This window comes from Oryzias latipes, chromosome 8, assembly GCF_053564925.1.
Source record: "Oryzias latipes strain Hd-rR chromosome 8, Olatipes_Hd-rR_3.1".
NCBI lineage: Eukaryota > Metazoa > Chordata > Actinopteri > Beloniformes > Adrianichthyidae > Oryzias > Oryzias latipes.
In genome coordinates this window covers 14,381,007-14,399,964 of record NC_136244.1, presented here as the reverse complement: position 1 = coordinate 14,399,964, position 18,958 = coordinate 14,381,007, and the positions used below count along the sequence as shown (strand labels likewise).

The 18,958-nt window shown below is 39.1% G+C and overlaps 1 protein-coding gene across 23 annotated transcripts; it reads right to left on the bottom strand.

Annotated features, from left to right (window-relative positions):
* Nucleotides 1-5,619: 5,619 nt before the first annotated feature.
* rfx1a (regulatory factor X, 1a (influences HLA class II expression)) lies at nucleotides 5,620-18,958 on the bottom strand. Of its 23 annotated transcripts, none has more exons than XM_078951528.1 (21): nucleotides 18,765-18,901; nucleotides 18,482-18,578; nucleotides 16,205-16,579; nucleotides 15,111-15,220; nucleotides 14,935-15,030; nucleotides 14,658-14,780; nucleotides 14,380-14,477; nucleotides 14,199-14,269; nucleotides 13,894-14,135; nucleotides 13,023-13,204; nucleotides 12,003-12,122; nucleotides 11,693-11,826; nucleotides 11,471-11,589; nucleotides 10,611-10,717; nucleotides 10,325-10,476; nucleotides 9,680-9,777; nucleotides 9,253-9,402; nucleotides 8,642-8,850; nucleotides 7,839-7,992; nucleotides 7,711-7,756; nucleotides 5,620-7,628 (listed from the first exon to the last, which is right to left on the bottom strand). In XM_078951528.1, exons 3-21 carry the CDS (start codon nucleotides 16,557-16,559, stop codon nucleotides 7,468-7,470), a joined length of 2,727 nt encoding a protein of 908 aa, XP_078807654.1. In that variant the 5' UTR covers nucleotides 16,560-16,579; nucleotides 18,482-18,578; nucleotides 18,765-18,901; the 3' UTR covers nucleotides 5,620-7,467. The 23 variants fall into 23 exon arrangements, with proteins under 23 accessions (XP_078807654.1, XP_078807657.1, XP_023813372.1 ...); XM_078951531.1 differs by having other exon boundaries at nucleotides 13,023-13,198; XM_023957604.2 differs by lacking the exon at nucleotides 18,482-18,578 and having other exon boundaries at nucleotides 13,843-14,135; nucleotides 18,765-18,958.

Genomic DNA, 18,958 nt, shown 5'->3' with positions numbered 1-18,958 from the left:
CCTGTTGTTATGACTATTGTTCTTGTCATAGATATTTGTTCTATTTGTTTTGAAAAATAAAGTTTAAGAAAAAATAAGAAGATAGGGAAACCCAGCCAATCAAATCATGACACAGATGTGACGTCAGCGTTTGCCACGTTCTATTGGGTCCCATGATGGCAGCAAACATATTGTATTAGTGCTACAAAACAAATAAACGATTAATGATTAATGCTTTCAATGATTGTATCCAGGAAGGTTGTCTAACTCCATCTATGAAAACTTACTCCCTGAACCAAATAAGAACTTGACAAAATTAGATAATAGGAGGCCCATCACACTGCTGTGTAATGATTATAAACTATTGGCACTGGTGTATGTGAACAGGATAAAAAGGCTTCTAGACAAAGTAAAAGATGAATTTCAATCTGCCTTTATATAAAAAAGAAACATATATAATAATATTAGATCGATTCTGGATCAATCTGTGCTGAAAACAGCAAGTCTCATTTTCTTTATAGACCATTTTAAAGCCTTTGATTCTGTAGAACAAAACTTTTTATTCCAAATTCTGGAGCATTTTGTATTTGGAAAAAAAATGTTGCTCAGTTATAAAAATGTTCTATACTGAAATTTACAGTTACATCACTGTAAATAACACCCAATATAATAGATGTAACATGAGGAATAAGGCAAGGATGTCCAATATCACCAAATATTTTCATTTCATATACTCAACTCCCATATCTAATTCTAAACAATCCTAACTATCAAGGCCTTCAATTTTTTTTTTATTATGAGTTCCGCCTTGGCCAGTTTATAGATGACAGTCTTTTTTCTGAAGGACAAAAACATGGTGACTAAAGCCCTGCAAAGTATTTCCATTTTCTCCTACGCTTTGACTCAATTTACAAAAATGTGAATTCACACCCTGTATTCTTGTCTGGAAAAAGAAATCTTCTCAAACCCAGTAAAAGTACATTTGGCTTTGAGGTTGATCCGTGTGATTTTCTGTAATACATCCTTAGAAACAATCCAACACCTGTTTTTTTTTTCATGTCCAGTGATCCAAAGTTTCAAGAAAATTAACCTCATACAATTCACAAAAGAAGGTTTTTTGTTTTACAACAGTAATTTGTCAAAAGAGACGACGAAATTAGTAAAAATCCTCCTGATTTTGGGAAAATATCTTGTTCATAAATAAATGGAAAAAAATGGCCCAAATTTTCTGTGCTTTAAAAATGATCACTATGATCACTGTGGCACAGGAGATTCAAGGAGATATTCAAAACCCAAATCCTTTTATAAATAACATTTGTGCGTCTGCCATAGAATGATTACTAATCTTGGGTCCAGATTGGTAAGGGCCTGGAAATGTATTTAATGCTTAAAGATTTATATATTTTATATGTATACATGTGTTTTTGTTTTGTTTTTTTCCTGTGGAGAGCTGTGCCTTGCATTATTGTGTAGTTGTGTCTGTGGGATGAAAAAGAAGAATGGCTTGAAATTGCTTAGTTTTGTTCAGAAATACAAACTTAATGAGTAACCAGTATTAAATTATTTGGATGGATCTATGTTCTATTTTGTTTTATATATTTATTTTATTTTCTGTGTGTAATGTTCATTCGTTTTTTTCTTTATTTCTTATGTTTATGTTAAGTTCGGCAATGGTGATTGATATTCGAGGTAATGTTATGTATATAGTTACTGCTCGTTATTTTATGTTTGATACCTCAATTGTCAATAAAATTTTGAAAGAAAAAAGTTGTGTCTGTGAGAGTTTGTAATAATTAAATTTAATAGAAAAAATGAATGAAGGAATGAATTAATGAATATTAAAAAAAATCTCCTGTAGAAAACTTCATGTTTTTTGCATCCAAACAAAATTCAATTATTTTTTTTTTTATTCTAGTAACACCTGAACATCTGTTTTGCTCATGGGTTTCTGAGATCAAATCTATTGTTGGCTACTTCCTAAATTACTGTTTGATTGTCTTTACACGTAGACACATTTCAGATAATGTAATATCTTACTGAACAACTTTAATACCCGATTTAGAATAAGTGATTTACACCACAGCAGATTAAAGAACAGGACACAGAGTAGGCTTCGCTCTATATATGGAATTTTGTCACAGTCTACATTCTTTGTTATCGAATTAAAATAAACCTGCATTAGACTATCTAGTGGTTTACAAACTTCCGGACCTTTTTTTCCCTTAAATCTTTACTTGTCTGTACACTGATTTTCAAACTCTTTTTTTAAAAACATAAACTGTTTATTATTTATTAGTCAGTCAATTTAGCAGATATTGTTGTTGTGAAATAATGTATCTGTTTTTCTAGTGGAGAAAGGTGTTTTCTGTCCAGAATTAAGAGTTGTTTCAATAGGGGCAAGAACAGGAAGATAGGGAAGTAAACTTCAAACTTGGTCAAAATGTTTTGGACACCAGAAGTAGAACTGTTCAGAGTACAGCGAGACAGCAGGAGGTCCACGGCAGACGAGGGACTGTGGGTGATACTCCTGGATGCTGGTGGACAAATCCATGAGAAGACACTCCAGAATTGAACCAGATAGAAATTCAGAACAGTGTCCACACTTGTCCTCATGCCTTTCTTCTGGTCGTTCCTTTTGGCATGAATCATCTCTGAAAGACCACTTCGACATCTTTAATGGAGATGCGCTCAAACACACAATCGTGCTGTTCATTATGTATTTTCCCATACAGAGAAGAAAACGTTCAACATTTACCAATGGAAAGCCAACACTACAGCAGATTCTTCAACAATGTGGAAACGTGAAACGTTTTCTTCATATCAGTGATAGTGCTGACAGAACCCAAGTCTTGGAGCTGTTCAGGAAAATGGAAGAATGGTTGCAAACGACCTTAACAATCCCTGCTTAGCGGAGGTGAAGCTCAAAGAATTTTGTCTACTGAGAAACTTCAAGGTTTTGTGGAAAATCCGTCAAGAAGAGGCAGCAAAGTGCAAAAACTCAGAGCTTTGATTAAAGGTATGTTACAAATGTCTTCATTTCAAAAAAAGAATTTCCATAGTTTTGTCTTTGTCTTACTCCAATTATATTTTCACATAGAAAAACAAGATTAATGTGCAGAAAAATGTTATACATGGTTTCCTCATTTTAAACCTTTCATTTTCATATGAGGTTGCTGACATGATAAAAAAACCCACTACGAATAGTATACGACATACAAAATATAACGTCTGTTTTGTAATTTAAATGTAACTATGTGTAATGTTGAAACAACATGTTTGGTCTTTTTTTTATTTCAATACCTGCAGGTGGCAAGAACCCACCCGATCAGATAAAGTTGGTCATAGCTGGTGGTCAGTGGGGAAATATTATTCTAGGAAAAGATGCATTTGATGTGAGATGTGAGTTAATACAATGGGAAATAGACCACAGTGTTTTTTGCAGACAGAGGAGTCACAGTTGTAGATTCTCCAGGCTGGTTTTGCATCCACATCCTCCTGGACACCAGTGAGATGGACAAACTAGAAATATAGCTTGTGCCCTCTTCATGCAGTGCTCCTTGTGATTGAACTTGGTTTAAAGGTTGTTATCTGGATTCCAGATGACAACCTTTAACCTTACTAACCTTTAACCTTTACTATGATGGATGAATGAGAGTCTTCATAGACAATTGCACTTAACGCAACTTTCAGGAGCACATGAGTCTGTTTGGAGAGGATGTTTGGAATCCTTCTGTTAACATGAGGAGACTGGCTTGGAGGGCAGACTGTGGAGGAGCGGATAGAGAGCGAGAAAGGGTTGCAGTGGCTGGTGAACAAATGTGAAAACAGATCTCATGACAACCTGGAGTGCAAAAATGGAGAACAAGTAAAGGTGCTTCTGGTGAAGATTGAAGAGATGTGGTGCAGGAAATGATTCTTATAATGAAGTCGACCACAGTCGAGCAGCAGAAATCACGAGTCTGATGGAGAACGCAAATAAAAGAGCCAAAACGAGGAAGAGGATCATTGAAAGACAGTCAAGAGTACCGAAAGAACTCTTTAAAAGTGACGTAAAATCATGAGTCTTCATTGGATACATTTAAAAATATTGAAAGTTTATTATTACATGTATTATCTGTTTACATGGGAGAGACAGTCACTCACAGTTGTACTGTCGGGTCAAAAAGGGTCAGCAAAAAGTATCGCAGGCAATTGGATTCTATTCATGGAAAATTTTGAAGACGGATTGGACACAGCTTGAATTTAGAAGGTATCCGATAGTTTAACCTGTACAGATTTAGCTTAGTTTGTAGACAAACCTAAGGGTGTCTTAATCTTTAGTTTGTTTTTTCTGTGCAGGAAAATGAAGACCAAAGAAAACTCAGAGTTTCTGTGAAACATCACGGAAATTTTGATGGAGTTAAAGTTTCAGTTGTTGAGGCTGGTGCAAAGACACAATAGCACCTGTCTGGCTCAAACGGGAAGTTCATTGCAGTGCTTCCATGTGTGACCCGAGGCCTCACGCTTTTCCCCTGGTTGTTCCTGTTTGCAATCTATTCATCTCTGCATCATGCACGCTCATTTTATAGAAAATGCATGTATGAACAGCCTCATATCGATCATTTCCTAATTTAGGGACATTGGGATTGTTTTTAACATAGACTAATATCCTGTCCATCCCAGATGGTAATCAATACAATGAAGTCAGAATATTTTGTGAATCATGGCTTTGAAAGACGCATTTTTGCTGTCGATGGCTGATTGTAATACTCTTAGGCACCGCTAGGGGTCACTGTACTCTGCTTAATCAAACTGGTGATTGAAGGACGAAAAAAAAGTTTCTTTCTTCTTCAAAAAATTGAAACGATTCTAAAGTTTTGACTTCCAATGCATTGTTCATTCAGATATTCAGCTGATTAAGGGATCCGAACAGAACAGATTCCATTTTTTGTTCAATCTTGTAATTGATGCAACTTTATGTAACAAACTCAGGTCTTCAAAGAGCAAATTTTGAAATTTTCCTTTTGAAGCGAAAGCAAGCTCTCGTTTAGTCTTACATGAAGCCAAAAGTGTTTCCTTTGGTACAGAAGTCATGTGTTCTCAGCTGCAGAGGTTGAAACAGCACGAGTATGACTCAGGCAGTGCTGGTAAACAATGCATCACTTTACAAGTCATTACACTTTTAAACAAACTATAGAGTAGAGTGTTGAGATTTTAAAAAATCTGCAGTTGTGACTCTATTACTAAAGTTTTTTTAAAAAGAGGCCTATACGTGATCATAAATTGATCCAAAAGCTTTTTTAAGATACAAGAAGATGAGTCTAGAATTGGATCTTGGATTGATCACTTGATCAATTAAGTAATCATTCAATAAGTCTTTGTAAAGGTTTTTTGAATTAAAAATAGAAAGTCTGTTTCAGTTTGTCATCACTTTTTTGTAATATAAATCACACATTATCCAAACCCTCCTATCAAAAGAGCAACATTCTATGTTCTTGGACTGTTTTTATGATTTCACTGCAGTGAAACTTTTCTTACATTTAAGACAGTTAGGTTTGAGGATTAACTACAAACAGGTTACTGGTATTCAGCTACAGACTCACTACTTCCTCTAAAAAAAAAAAAAAAGAGAAGAAAAAAACAGAAACAAGTTGTGTGTGGTTTTTTTTGTTTACATGTTCTTTAATTTGTATCTTTAAAATTAAAAACATCTGAATTTCATTCTACCACCTCCAAAGGCACAGTCATACTTATAGCAGACCAAATTCATAAAACACTGCCACTGAACATCTTGTTTTTTTTTTTTTCTCAGTGTGTTGTGTACAGAGTAACAATGCACTATAAAAATGACTAAACATTTTTACTGGGTAAACCATTCTGTTGATCACCGAAGGACTGAGTGACTGTAGCACGAGGCTCAGTAGAAAGGATGGCGTGCTGGTCTGAAGCTTGTTGATATTCGTTGAAAACATGCCGTTGCTCCAAAAAAACAAAAAACCCAGAGAATGAAAGAAAATATATTGACAAGTTTTGACAAAAAAAAATTGATGAGTGAAACCAAAAAAAACATAAAGGACAACGATGCACAAAGGAGGAGTGTTGGAGGAGGACTGCATCCGTCAGATCTCACCAGATTCTTTGATCTGCGCTGCATGCAGCGTCTGCACGTAATCTGACACCTCCATCTCAACATTAAGCTGTAAAGCTTCAAAGCAAACGGAAAGAAAATTGTGATTACTGTGGCTTTTAGAGACAAAAAGTCAGCGTGTGCAAAGAGGCAGGGGTCTACATCTGTTTGTGATCAGAATCGTTGCTTTGGAAACCTGAACATACAGTCACAAACCAGTAAAGCACATGGAGGATTTCCCACAATGTGTGACAACACAGCACCGTACACTGCACGAGAGGCTCACTTAGTGACAAATAAAAACCAAAGTTAAGAATAAATACACGAACTCAGGCACAGTCCTCCTTAAAACAAAAACAAAGGGAATCAGGTGTGAAACAAAAAGAGGTTTGGCAAAAATATGGGGAATGTATCTTAAAATAAGGCAAGAACACAAGATCTCAAAAGGAAAACGAGGCCACAGAAGAATGCACTAGGACAGCACTTTGAACATACATGACACACGGTACCACCCCTCCCCTTTGCGAGACCACATTTCCGTAAAAACGGTGAGGATTTTTGCAGCAACTAACGAGTCCCTGTTCAACAGCTATAGCTTTCTCTTTACAGTTGTGTTTAGCAGCTGCGACAGGCACTCCAAGAGCATGAGACTTTTTTTTTTTGTTTCGTTTTCCTTTACAGACAAATACAGTCAAAGACTTCCCAAACCCCAATGGTTAAGATATAGGAAAATATCTACAGTTACATGTGGCAAAAGCCCACAGTCATACAACATTCAGACAAGCATGGAAAAGTGTGTTCAACAGGAGTACTACAGTGTAGGCAGGTGGGCACAGTGCTCACACAAGGAGTCACTCAAAATACCAAACAACGGGGCGTCTTTTACAAATCGCTCCTTTAGTTTTCACTCGACACCAAACAAATCCATGACGAATAAATAAAAGAAACCTCCACTTAAAGCCTACTAGTACTCTCTCTCTCCAGAGAAGTCATCGTTTACACAGAGTTTGCACAATTAAAAAAGGACCACTCTGAAATGGCAGTGACGGGTTTGTGGGGTTCTTGGGGGCAGCAAACGTCTCTCTGAGTTACTACAGGCTGGAATTCAAGGAGAGCCAGAGAATGTGTCTGATTTGGTTCCGTTTGACTCTTTGCAGCGACATCCTCTGGTTGTGCAGCCTTTAGCCAAACGTTACCTCCAAAAAGAACCAATGGTCTCTTCCCCCAGGCAGCAGCAAACAAATATGGTTGGAGCGAACAAATTACACAACCAAAACAATATGCAACACGTGTTTACAGACACGGATGAGATCTAGTATATAACCAACGTATAAATTAGTGTTTCTTTGTACATCTGTATGGGATCTTCAGCTCAGCTCTGGTTAGTTTTCGGCTGACCCCGTCGTGAAGAGGACCCCCTGATCAGTTCTGGCCAGTTTGGCGGGTGGCTCCAGTGACTCCTCCCCCAGCCCAGCCCCGTCAGATGGAAGGGACAGCTCCTGACCCTCCTCCTCACTCTCCTCTTCCTCGTCCTCTTCCTCCTCTGCAATTGGAAAGTGTTACAGAGGGAGTTTTGCTTGGAGCATTACTGTAGATGGGATTGATGAGGGAGAAAAGCGGCAAACCTTTGTCAGGATCCAGCTGGTTCAGACCCCGACCCAAACTGGCAAACTGTTGGTAAAAATCGGGGCAAGTTGGTGAGTGCATTTGGCTTCTGTTGTTTTTCTAAATTCTGGATTTTTGTATTAAATACCTCTCCCATGACGGCAATGGGGGTTTCTCCCTTCGCTTGAGCCACTCTGTGCTCTATAAGGTAGTACATGTACTCATCGTACAGCAAACGGATCAGGTGGAAGGATCCGAAGCTGGCTGCGCTCCGCAAGGTTAAATCTCTGATCACCATGGAACTGCAGAACACGTGAAAAAAACAACAACAACATTAAAATAGTGCAACATGTCCTATATTTCATTTCCAAAACGTACATTCTTTGTTTTCCATCCGTGCTTCCCCCACCACAGATGCAAACATAAGACTGAGACGGAGAGAAAATCCTCCAGGAAAAACACTTAACTAAAAATGACATAGTCACTTGAGGCTATTTTAGTCAATAGTTCAATTATTTATGAACTGTTGCAGTAACCCACCTCTGTTTTGAATTATGCCAGGCACACTTGGCCTGTTTAGTATTTGAGACAAGAGTTCACTAAACTGCCAGGTGATGCCAAACCTCCAAAAAAGACTCATTCATAAAAGATAAAGGTGGAAGAAAACACATAAAAAAGTCTGGTTTCTACCAATATTTTTAAAGTGTCGTCAAGCATTTGAATTACAGTGTTTATTACAAATTGAAACATACCGATTTAGTATTTGAACATTTTTGAAGATGGTAAAGCACAGAATTATTTTGTTAAAACAGACATTTGGTTGCTCGATCCCAGTTTTTGCCCAGTTTGCCATCAACAAACCTGCTTCCATTGACCCACATTAACAAAAAAAAGAAGAAAATACTACTAAATCTTTTTTCCTTCTGTTTTGTAATGATTTCTCTGTCACACCTGTAAAAAGACCACTTGAGGAGAAATAGTTTTGCAGCTTTGGGGAAGGCAGGGCTGTGCTGGTAGGGTTTCAGGACTTGGGAGACCACACTGTCAAGCCACACAGCCCACTGCTCTAAGGAGTTCTGCTGCTGGAGGGTCAGCTTGAAGTCCTGCTCCAGACGCTGAACAACGCGGTCTTCACACCGGCAAACCCATGAAGCCTGCTCCTGCAGAAGGACGACAAGAAAATGATCACTTTTGAACAGTAGATGAAATTAAAGAGGAAAAAGGCGTGAATTAGTCCTTTTTGGAAAGAAAATTGAAGTCAGACATCAGGATACAGTAAGAATATTAGCTGAACACTTTGAGATTTGGTGTCTCTGCAAAGAGGTAAACAGTTTCAAAGAAATACAGGATGGGTTTCCTGGTAAGAAAAGTTAAAGAAGTGACTGAGAAATAGGTAAGTTATGATACATCTGAGAAACCACAAGCTACACGAAAAACGCTGCATGTGCAGAACACTTTAACCCATGAAGGACTCTGCTGCTGACTCTGAAAACTGTGATCTTATCACACAGGATCCTCTCAAACCACAGGAATAAAAAAAAAAAATCCACGAACAAACCAACCTGGACGTTTGCAAAGTCGACCCGGTTCAGATCAGATAGCATTTGGTTGATCTGAGCTGTGTTCTGCAGCACAGCGCGGGCGGCCTGAGCAAGGTGGTTGAGACTGGTGTACCGACGCAGAGTCTGGGCAAATGCATTAGCGGATGTTACCTGTGGAAAAAGACATGACAACAAGCTAAACAGTTATAAAATAGGACAATTATTTTAAGAATTTTGAATAAAGATCAAATGTTTACCTAATCTAAATAGAAAGTTAGCTTCCATGAAATTAGCCTGATCTAAAAAAAATCTTTTTATTTGGATTTTTGAGAGAGAATTTGTATTTCTGTATCTCCTTGTTAAATCCTCCAGGCTGCAGAGACAGCTAGACACCTTTCTCAAAAAGCCTGATCCCTAACTTCCTGCGAGGAGGTGGAAGTGGCTGTACCTTGATGCGAACCATCTCCTCTGGGATGTTCATCATGGCGTTTGTCAGCCAGCTCTCCAGGCTCTTGGCAAAGTTACGGATGGCTTGAGTTAAGGCACCTTGGGACAGCAAAAAGGTGAATGGATTTAAACTCAAAGATAACATTTGATTAAAGAGCTGCTAAAACTAAACAAAAACACGTCTCTTGACTAAAAGCATTGTAGCTATTTTCAGTCAGCCTAAATGATGCTCCTTGGTTTTTCCTTGGGGCTGCTCCCTTCAGGGAAAAACATTTTATTTGGTTGCACTAGGATGGAAGTGACACAAAAGTCATCAGAGAAAGTAGCAGACATCATAAAGTAATTAAGCCTAAAGTTTGGCTAAAACTTGCCCGTGAAACAGGAAGAAATCTGGATACATCTCAGGACAGCACAGCAGACTGTGCTATCGTTTTTCTGCAGACAAAGCACTTTTGTCCAAATGAAGAAAAAAATCCCCATAAGGAAACGCTGACTCGCCTAAAAGACTGATGTTTTCTAACACTTCTTCCACTTTGTTCGACGCCTCAATATGTACACATTTTGGGTAAAACTGTCTTTGCTATCCACTAAAAACAGTAAGGATTTAGTTAAGCCTGACGGTGTCATAGCTGTGACTGAGACGCACTGGGGATGGGTCGGAGGACATCGGGGATGAGAATCTCCACCAGGCTCTGATAAAGGCTGTTGTCACAGTCACAGCTCCATCGTAGCACCGGCTCATACTTGCACAGCAACACCAGGCAGGATTTGGGGAGACGCTTCTCTGACTCGTCATGGCTGTCGACACAAACAGCAGGCATGTATGAAAGTGCATCAACAACTTTCTCTCTCTCTCTCTCTCTCTAAATATATATATTTTAGCTGAAATACTTGCTGAATCTTTGGCAGCCTGCACAAACACTAGAACTCACACAGCAATTGTGGCATCTCCAGCCTGACTTTGGCTAAACCTCCAGAAGGTCTTCCACAGAGTCTCCACCAATGTGAACTGCAGGTTGATCATGACATCCAGAATGGCCTGAAATAACACAGAGACAAAAGAATGAATGTCGGAAAAAAACAAACGGGAGAAAGAGAAACAGAAAAACCAAGAACAAAATGTGGTTTATTATTTAGGCTTGTTTTCTTAAGGGTACCTTTCTGCCTATAACAAAAGATCATCAAGATACTTTTACTGACTCCTTTTCAGCTATAGAGGTTCTTAATATTTTAATAAAACACAAGCAAAGTGGCCTTGTCTACCAAATCCAAGGAAATAACATATACATACATATATATATATATATATATTTTTTTTTTTTTCAAATAAACAAAGAAAGATGTACCATACATAAATAAAAAAAAGAGTGGCATCCAAATGTTCAGATACTATTAACATTTAGAAACCCCTCCTGAAGCAATGTGCCTTAAACTGACCAAACTAATATTAGTGTTGTATAGAGTTAACCACTACAAACCATTTTGAGCCATCCATTCTGATATTTTTTGTCTTCACCTCAAACAATAATGGGGAGGAATGATGATATGACAGAATAAGTCAGTTGATACTTTCAGGGCTACTGCAGGACAAAATTAAACAAGTGATTTCAGCTACCTGAGCCATTCCGAGTTATTTTTCTGTTATAGATCTTGGTTTGTTGTGTTTGGAGCCAGCAGTATTAAGGAGGTTCAATGCCAGTCTCCCAGAAGATGACAAAATCTGTTTTATATGGTGTCTAGTTTAATTTAGGAAGAGTGATCATAAATATTTAGCATTGGATCAGAGCATTACCTCACAGTGTTCTCTGTACAGCAACTGAAAGCTCTTTATGTGCTCCAGTTCAATTCCCTCTGGCAGCGACTTGCCTTGGAGATCAATATCTGGAAACTCTGGAAGAGCTCTGGATGCATCTGGACACAGCAAACACAAGATACATTCATCTGGTAAGGTGACTTGGTTCATTCAGTTGCACACATTTGTTACCGACATTTATTTACAACTTAATGTAATCACCTAAGAATTGTTGGTACTGCTGGACCTGTGTGCTGATGTCAACATGGCCCGAGCCCTGCTGCTGTTGCTGCTGCTGGCCTGCTCCTGCCGCTGTGCCATTGGTCATTCCTTCAACTTTATGCACGGGCTTCAACCTGAGGAGAAATTAAACACTCGATTCCGGTAAAAGATTATGGAATTGTGCAGAAAAGGGTTTATGTATAACACTAGTACACAAAAAATGGATAGAAAAAAGAATCAGAGAAATCACTGAAAAAGACAGATTCTGATGGGTAGTGCTTGTGTGTGTGTGCATGGACTCTGTACATACCTTTGTTTCTGTGAAAAGGGTTGTTGTCTCATGGCCAAATGTTGTTGATCTTCCATCAAACGGAGTAGAGAGGAGCCCGCCTTAATTCTCAGTCCATAATAGTGGTATTTAGAATTACCTCTACCAGAATAAAACAGTGTTTTTTAATAAAACATCACTGAGGGAAAGGAGATTCAGTTATAAACACATGTTCCTAACATGTTTATTTATGTGTTGAAATAAAAAAAAAGCTTTTTCTGTGTATCTTCCTTAATTAAAACTCAAAGTATTCTTAATCCAAAGTTATTTATAGTCCTACTCTGTTAGCGCGGAAGTAACCTTACGCTAATATCCCATCATCCCTTTGTTTATACTATCCCTCACTGGCTTACAGCCCAGCACAACCCTAAGCTAACATTACGGACGCCACAAAAATGGCGAGTAATATTGGAGCAATCCAGCTGTACAGTTTTGAGCCACGTCCGAGCTCAGATGAGGAAAATGAAGACGTTAATGTATCTAATTGTCTGCAAGTGGATGCATTACAATGGGGCAGAGCAGGGAGCTTCTGCTCGGCACACTGAAGCTTTTACGCCACAGCTACAAGCTTTTTCCAGAGACATTTTTTCATCTCCTCCTGATTTGTCACGATTTGAATAAAGAAATACTCAGAAATGCAGTTTTTATCTTAAATTATGTCTTCCATTGTGAGAAAAATGCTAATAGAACATGTTAAAAACACCCAAAACCCTACATTTTCATTATAGTGGGTCTTCAAAATATTTGGTTTGCGGACTCCACCCACTTTTGACTCATCCGCCTTCATCTTTACCCATTTTGTTTTGACATTGAGCACATTTGTTGAAAAATTCCCTCTAATAATTATTTTTTAATAAATGATTTAGAAAAGAGGACCAATGTTTTTCTCGTAAAGGCATAAAGAAAACTTGTTTTGTTTTAGGGAATTTTAATTAATGGGTGAAAAGGAGGAGGTTAGACTTACTATAAGTGACCCACATTTTCAATTTTAGGCAATCTTACCGAGTTCCCAGGCGCCGTGTGCGCAGCCCCATGAACACAGATCGAATAAGCTTTCCGAAAGAAGCAGCATTAACGGGCTCGAGTTTCTGCTCCTGACAGTGCAGCAGGTAGTGGCAGTAAAGGGTGGAGCGCGGCAGACTAACTCCTTCAGCTGTCTCATAGTTGTCCAGCAACCACTGTACCTGACACGCAGCCAAGTGAAAGAGAGAAAAAAGCTGATGTGATTAGAAAAACAACAGAATGCCATCAACTGAAAACCTTAACATGTAAAAAGAAAAAACACACACACATGCAAAGTCATAAACATATTTGAAATTAAATAACAATACATGCATTTTTCTGAAACTGAAACGTCACAATCCATCCATGTTACAGTCTTGTTAACCACTGAGGAATGAGGACAAAAACACCTGTTTGCGTGCCGTGGCATACAGTTTTGGTATGCAATGAACATATGAACTGGAAAATTGATGGGATGTCTGCCAAACACATTTTAGTTTATCATTCTGATATGGGATTTAATAGGATGAATTTGGGATGAACGTTATAGTGTTAGAGCATTTCAAGCAGATTATAAATGCCCTTCATCACATGCACCGCAATGACATGGAAATGATGAGGTCATGGTTTTGTTTTTAGAAATATAATTTCGTTTACGTCTTAGTTTTGTCATATTATATTATTATGTACACGTCTCAGGTCCTTTTTTTTTTTTAACTTGCCAAAACATAACAATGACATCATCAGTGTGCGCCACCAAAGGGTTGAGTGAATGAGAACGGAAGGAGACGAAATTCCTGCGCTTGGCACCTCTGCATACCTTCTTGTCTGCCGACGGCACGCTAGTCTCCTCGCCTTCTGTAATACTCACAGTGGCTGGGGAGGCGCGGGCAGTGTGCGAGAAGCTCTGGCTGTTGCCAGCTGCCCCGGCGCCACTGCTGCTGCCCAGCATGTAACCCCCTTGGATGACGTAGCTGCCTGCTGCGCTACCGTTCGTGCCGGTTCCATCCTCCGCTCCGTTGGCGGGACCCCCTGCTGTCACTACAGTGGCCCCTCCTGCTGCTGCACTGGTGGGCTGTGCCACAAACATGGACACCCCCCCGGTGGTGCCAGCTGTTACAGAGACAGTTAGAGAAGTGCCAGGGGTGGAGGCCTGCGAGCCTGAAGTCGGCTGACCTTCGTAATACTGGGCAGCTGTGGTCTGCGTGTACAGTGGGGTTTCAGTGTAAGGAAAGTTGCTGGAACGACTGAAGAAAAACGACAACAAACACGGTTTTTAAAAACAAGCATTCAGCTGAACTGCATCAGTAAACCAAAACAACTATATTTGTAGCAAATTCATCAGTTTTATTCTAACATTGTGCTGGCTGTGTAGTTGGCGTCTCCTCCTTCGACATACTGCACTTGATTGGCGTATACATGCTGCACCGGCACCGATGCGAGCTGCTGTTGGACCTAAACACACAAAAATCAACACTCAGAGCACTGCATAACTCATCACGTCATATCAAATGTTTCAGTCTGACCATTCTTGTAAAGAATTTGTGCAATGAAAGCTGAAAACACACATATGCTACACAATTCTCTCTTTCCCTTTATTTCACCCTGGCAGGCTCCCTTGTGTCCCTAACCTACTTGAAAAAGGAAAGGGGACTCGGTCCTGCCTAAACTGTATGGCTCTTCTGTCACTCGAAAAAGCTGCCGCTCTTCTTCTTTTCTATAACTCTCTATTTGTGCCGTCTTGATGCAAAGAAGAAGCTGAAATGTGGAAAGTTAGAACATAAAGACAAGCTGGCTAAACAAATGGACCCAAAATGAAACACAGAAAAACAGGTCAGCGTGATTAAACATGGTTTGATGTGGAACTATGCGATGGATTCATGGCACCTCCGTGGCGCTGAGCCCCACTTACTTCTTGAGTGATGTGCACAGGCTGTAGGCTGGTGACACTGAGCTGAGTGCCTGGCTCAGTTTTGGGAATCTGGGATGTGGCCTGCACAACTGACCTCTGTTGAATGGAAATACTATCAGAACAAAAAGTTTTATAAGAAAGTAAAAGGAGATTTCCCTGCTGTATGTGTGTTTTACCTGCTGGGCAGTTTGGACCTGCTGTACGACCTGTGTGGGAACCCCCGTCTGGACCACAGCAGGAGGGGGACTGGAATCCGACACACTGTCACTTGAGTTGAGGGAACCCTCTGAAAAATTCAGAGTAAGAAGCAGTTTGTTTTTAGCACTTGTCGAGATCCTATCAGTTCTTCTGTTCATCGATTTTTCTAATAATACAAAACAAATTGGGGAATAAATAACTAGGTTCCACACAGTCATTTTATAATCGTTCAAGTATTTATCTTTAAGATTTAAAAAGAAGAAAAGAGACTAGGCCTGCACAATTAATCACAAATGTATCATTATCCCAGCATCAAGCTGTGCAATAGACATATCGCAAAAGTTGACAAAAATTGCGATAAATGGTTACCTTAAATGTGCTAAAACCATCTTATGGCAGCTTGAAGTATTTAGGCTGCCAAGGGGGCTACTTTGGTGCAGCGGTAGGGCGGTTGACCTCTGATTCAAAGATTGCAGGCTCAATTCCCACCTTAAAGTGTCCTTTTATGAACGGGTGAATGGGACTGTGATTGTAAAGCACCTTGGGCCTTAAAGGAAGCTAGAAAAGTGCTTTACAAATGTACGCTATTTGCCAATTAACAAATCAAATAAATCTCTTTGTGCATTTGACCAATCGGATGGACCCCTTCATGTTGATGACCGATCAGATGGAGACGAGGGTCAGTCGGAGTATGATTTAAGTTATGCTGACTCTTATTTAAATTAAACTGTTACAGTGAAATGGAAATGATGTTTTGTTTTGCTATTTGTTTATGTATCGCAAGTTATATTGTCATCGCAATATTAATCACTAACATCGCAAATCGCGAGTTTTCCTCATATCGTGCAGCCCTAAAAGAGACAAATACATTTTGACCCATTAGAACCCACGGTGACATCGGTGTGACAGAAAAATATCAGAAATGGATTCTGTGGTCCACTTGGTTTGTGGTAAAATACACATCATTTTATTTTTAAGAACAAATTGGTTCTGATGGCTTCAAATATAACAACAGATTTGCAATGGCATGTCATTTGTGACTGCAAAAGCTGTAATAATATATACAGTTTACCTGTGACTGTAACAACAATGAACTGGGGAGTGCTTTGAGCATTTCCAGACTGGGTGGGAGAGCCCTGGATCTCTGCAGTCACATACTGCGTCTGAGCCGTTGGGGCTGGTGCCGCAGATTGGTTTTGACTTCCATTTGCCGCCTTTTGAGTCGTCACAACGGTGGATTGCTCTGCGGCAGCGGCTTGGTCAGCAGGCGTGACAATAGTGGGAGTGGCCACGGTTGTTTGAATCTCTGCCAAAAACTGGGGAGTGGGGGTGGAGGTGGTGTCAGGTTGACCCGCTGTGATGGTAACAGCAGCTCCCTGGGTTGGAGCTGCTGGCTGGATCTCACTTACATAGCCGGAGGTGGCCATTACAAGAACTGGGATTCACCCTAGAAAAAAGGAAAAACAGTTTCTACAGTTACTGTTTTCCTAAATAAAAACATGTTAAATGTATTAATTGTAAAAAGCCATTCATCTTAAGTTAATACAATGTTTCTAAACTACCCTATAACAGACCAACATTGAAGATACAACCACCAAATCAATTAAAAAAATTAGGAATCCTGCTTAAAAAAGACAAGCCATAACTAAGAAAGTATGAGCGGCTACCTCATAAAAATACCTAAAAAAGAGAAAGTGCAAAACAAAATGTGAGGGTAAAGCAGCAAAAAAATGTTTAAAGTGAGAAGCAGTTCATTTGTCCAAAAGCACTGGTGGTGATGAGATGTTTGCGGTGCCACTGATAAGAAAATGTTGGAAGGGCCAAGAGGAAGCGTCTGTTAGTGTATCATTACTGCAATCTGATCAGCAAACACACGTGATCATTCCTATGCAATCCATACAACACATGGCTTTAACCTTGTCATCCATCTTGCTGCATGTATACACAATTTCATTACTTTCTCTGAAATAATAGGCCAACGTAGAGGAAGCAGTTATAGAAATGAGGAAGGTCTTGATTATAAGTATTTATGAAAAAAAACAGCTTAAATGAGAAGATAAAATAACTTTTTGTTAAGATTTCAAAATATAATTGTGAAAAAGGAAAACTTAAAATGAGCCGATTTTTGGGTTTTGCAAATCTAATTTTACTAAAAGTTAAGGTTGTCTCAGAGGCGAATTTCTTATAAACTCCTGCCGCTCTGCAGAAACCATAAGAAAACGACAGGTTTTGTCATTTTTTACTAAATATGGCATAATCATAATTAAAAGACCACTGGGAACACTTTTAAAATGGATCAAAAGATGATTGGAGTGAGATGTTAAAGACATATTTATAAAAGCATGTAATCTGAACATAACCTTCCTATTTTAATTTTAATTTCTTAAATCAATCCGATTCAAAAATATAAAAAAAAAACAAGAGGAAAAAAAACACACAACATTCATTTATTCTTAAGAGATCCAATCTAAACAGCCGTTTCGTCTGAAACTTATTTTAACCATGTTTGCTGTTAGTCAACTAAATTACAAAAAAACAAAAATCAAAAAACAATCACTTCTGCAAAGAGCCAAACTGCAGATGACTTAACATTTTGCTTTAGGAAATGCCTGCAAGGTTCCTCTGTTTTTCTTCAATCTACTTTAAAAGAATTACTGCAAACGATTTATGTTAAGCAAAAGGACTAAAATACGTTTTTATTCATTTAACAGAATTCTTTTTATTTTTAATTCTTAAGTCTTTTATTTGTTTTTTTGTGTGTTTGTAATAATAAACATTCTTCTGACCTGACACTTGTTTCCTTCAGAGGCTGAGACTTGAATAAGGCTTCTTATTTATTAGTCTTTACATGAGGCTATTTTTTATTTTATTTATCAATTTCTCAGTCAAAACCAGCAATTACATAAGTTGCAGGATATTGTTTCACCCTTCAAAGGTTCATCTGACTGAAGAGCGTCTTCGCCACGCCCCTTCCACGTTTAATGTCCTCCACCTGCCACAGCCGTCTCTACTTTCACTTATTTTTGTCTTCTCTTGTTCTATTTTCTATTTTTTTGTACACTCTTAAAACAAACTAGTCGTAGCTTTTCTCGAGTAATGCTCTATTTTTAATTCTAAAGGTTAAACACTTCGTCTGTTGCGCCTCGCTCGGTTCGGGAAACGCCATGTGCTAACACACCCTCAGCACAACTTCTCTACCAAAAGGCCATGTTTATTTAAAAGTCAGATAAATTAGCTCCAAGAAGTAGTAATAAGAACAGGTTTGTCGTGACAGAACTGACGCTAGCAGTGGAGCAATGTAACTTGAGCAGCAGGCTAACTGGTCTCTACAACAACCGCCATTTTGTACCTTTGCTTTTGACATCGCCATAACAACGGCCTGCTTGTCTATGCATCTGTGGCTGCGTCGTCATGGCAGGAAAGAGTCGGTGTCACTCGACTTTGTGCTATACGAAAACGGCAACATTAAGAAACGGAGGCAAATCCTTTTCTAAACGCCAACTAGCTCGCAGGCTAACAACGATGTGAGGCAGTTGCCAGTTATGGCTACTGAGACAAGGGGGAAAAGCAACAGAACAGCCCAGCTGAAGCATTACGACGCCAAAAATATTTTAATATAGTAAAATATTCACCTCCGGTTTTACGTGTGAATTCCCCACAGGTCAAAATATCTTCTTTAATTTTTTTATGGCGGATTCAGGTGTTGTTGTTGTTGATTCTCGTTGCTGGGTTCTTGTCGCCAGGGCTACCGTGTCTATGGCGCCTCGTCTTCACCAGGGCAACTGTTGCTACCCACCCAGTCCCTGCCCTCCCCCTTCTTTGCTCT

Coding starts and splice junctions, on each gene's coding strand:
- rfx1a (XM_078951523.1), bottom strand. CDS start 16,559: ATGGCCACCTCCGGCTATGTAAGTGAGATCCAGCCAGCAGCTCCAACC. Junction 14,781..14,934: donor CTGTGCACATCACTCAAGAA/GTAAGTGGGGCT, acceptor TCCACATTTCAG/CTTCTTCTTTGCATCAAGAC. Junction 10,477..10,610: donor GGAGATGCCACAATTGCTGT/GTGAGTTCTAGT, acceptor TTGTGTCGACAG/CCATGACGAGTCAGAGAAGC.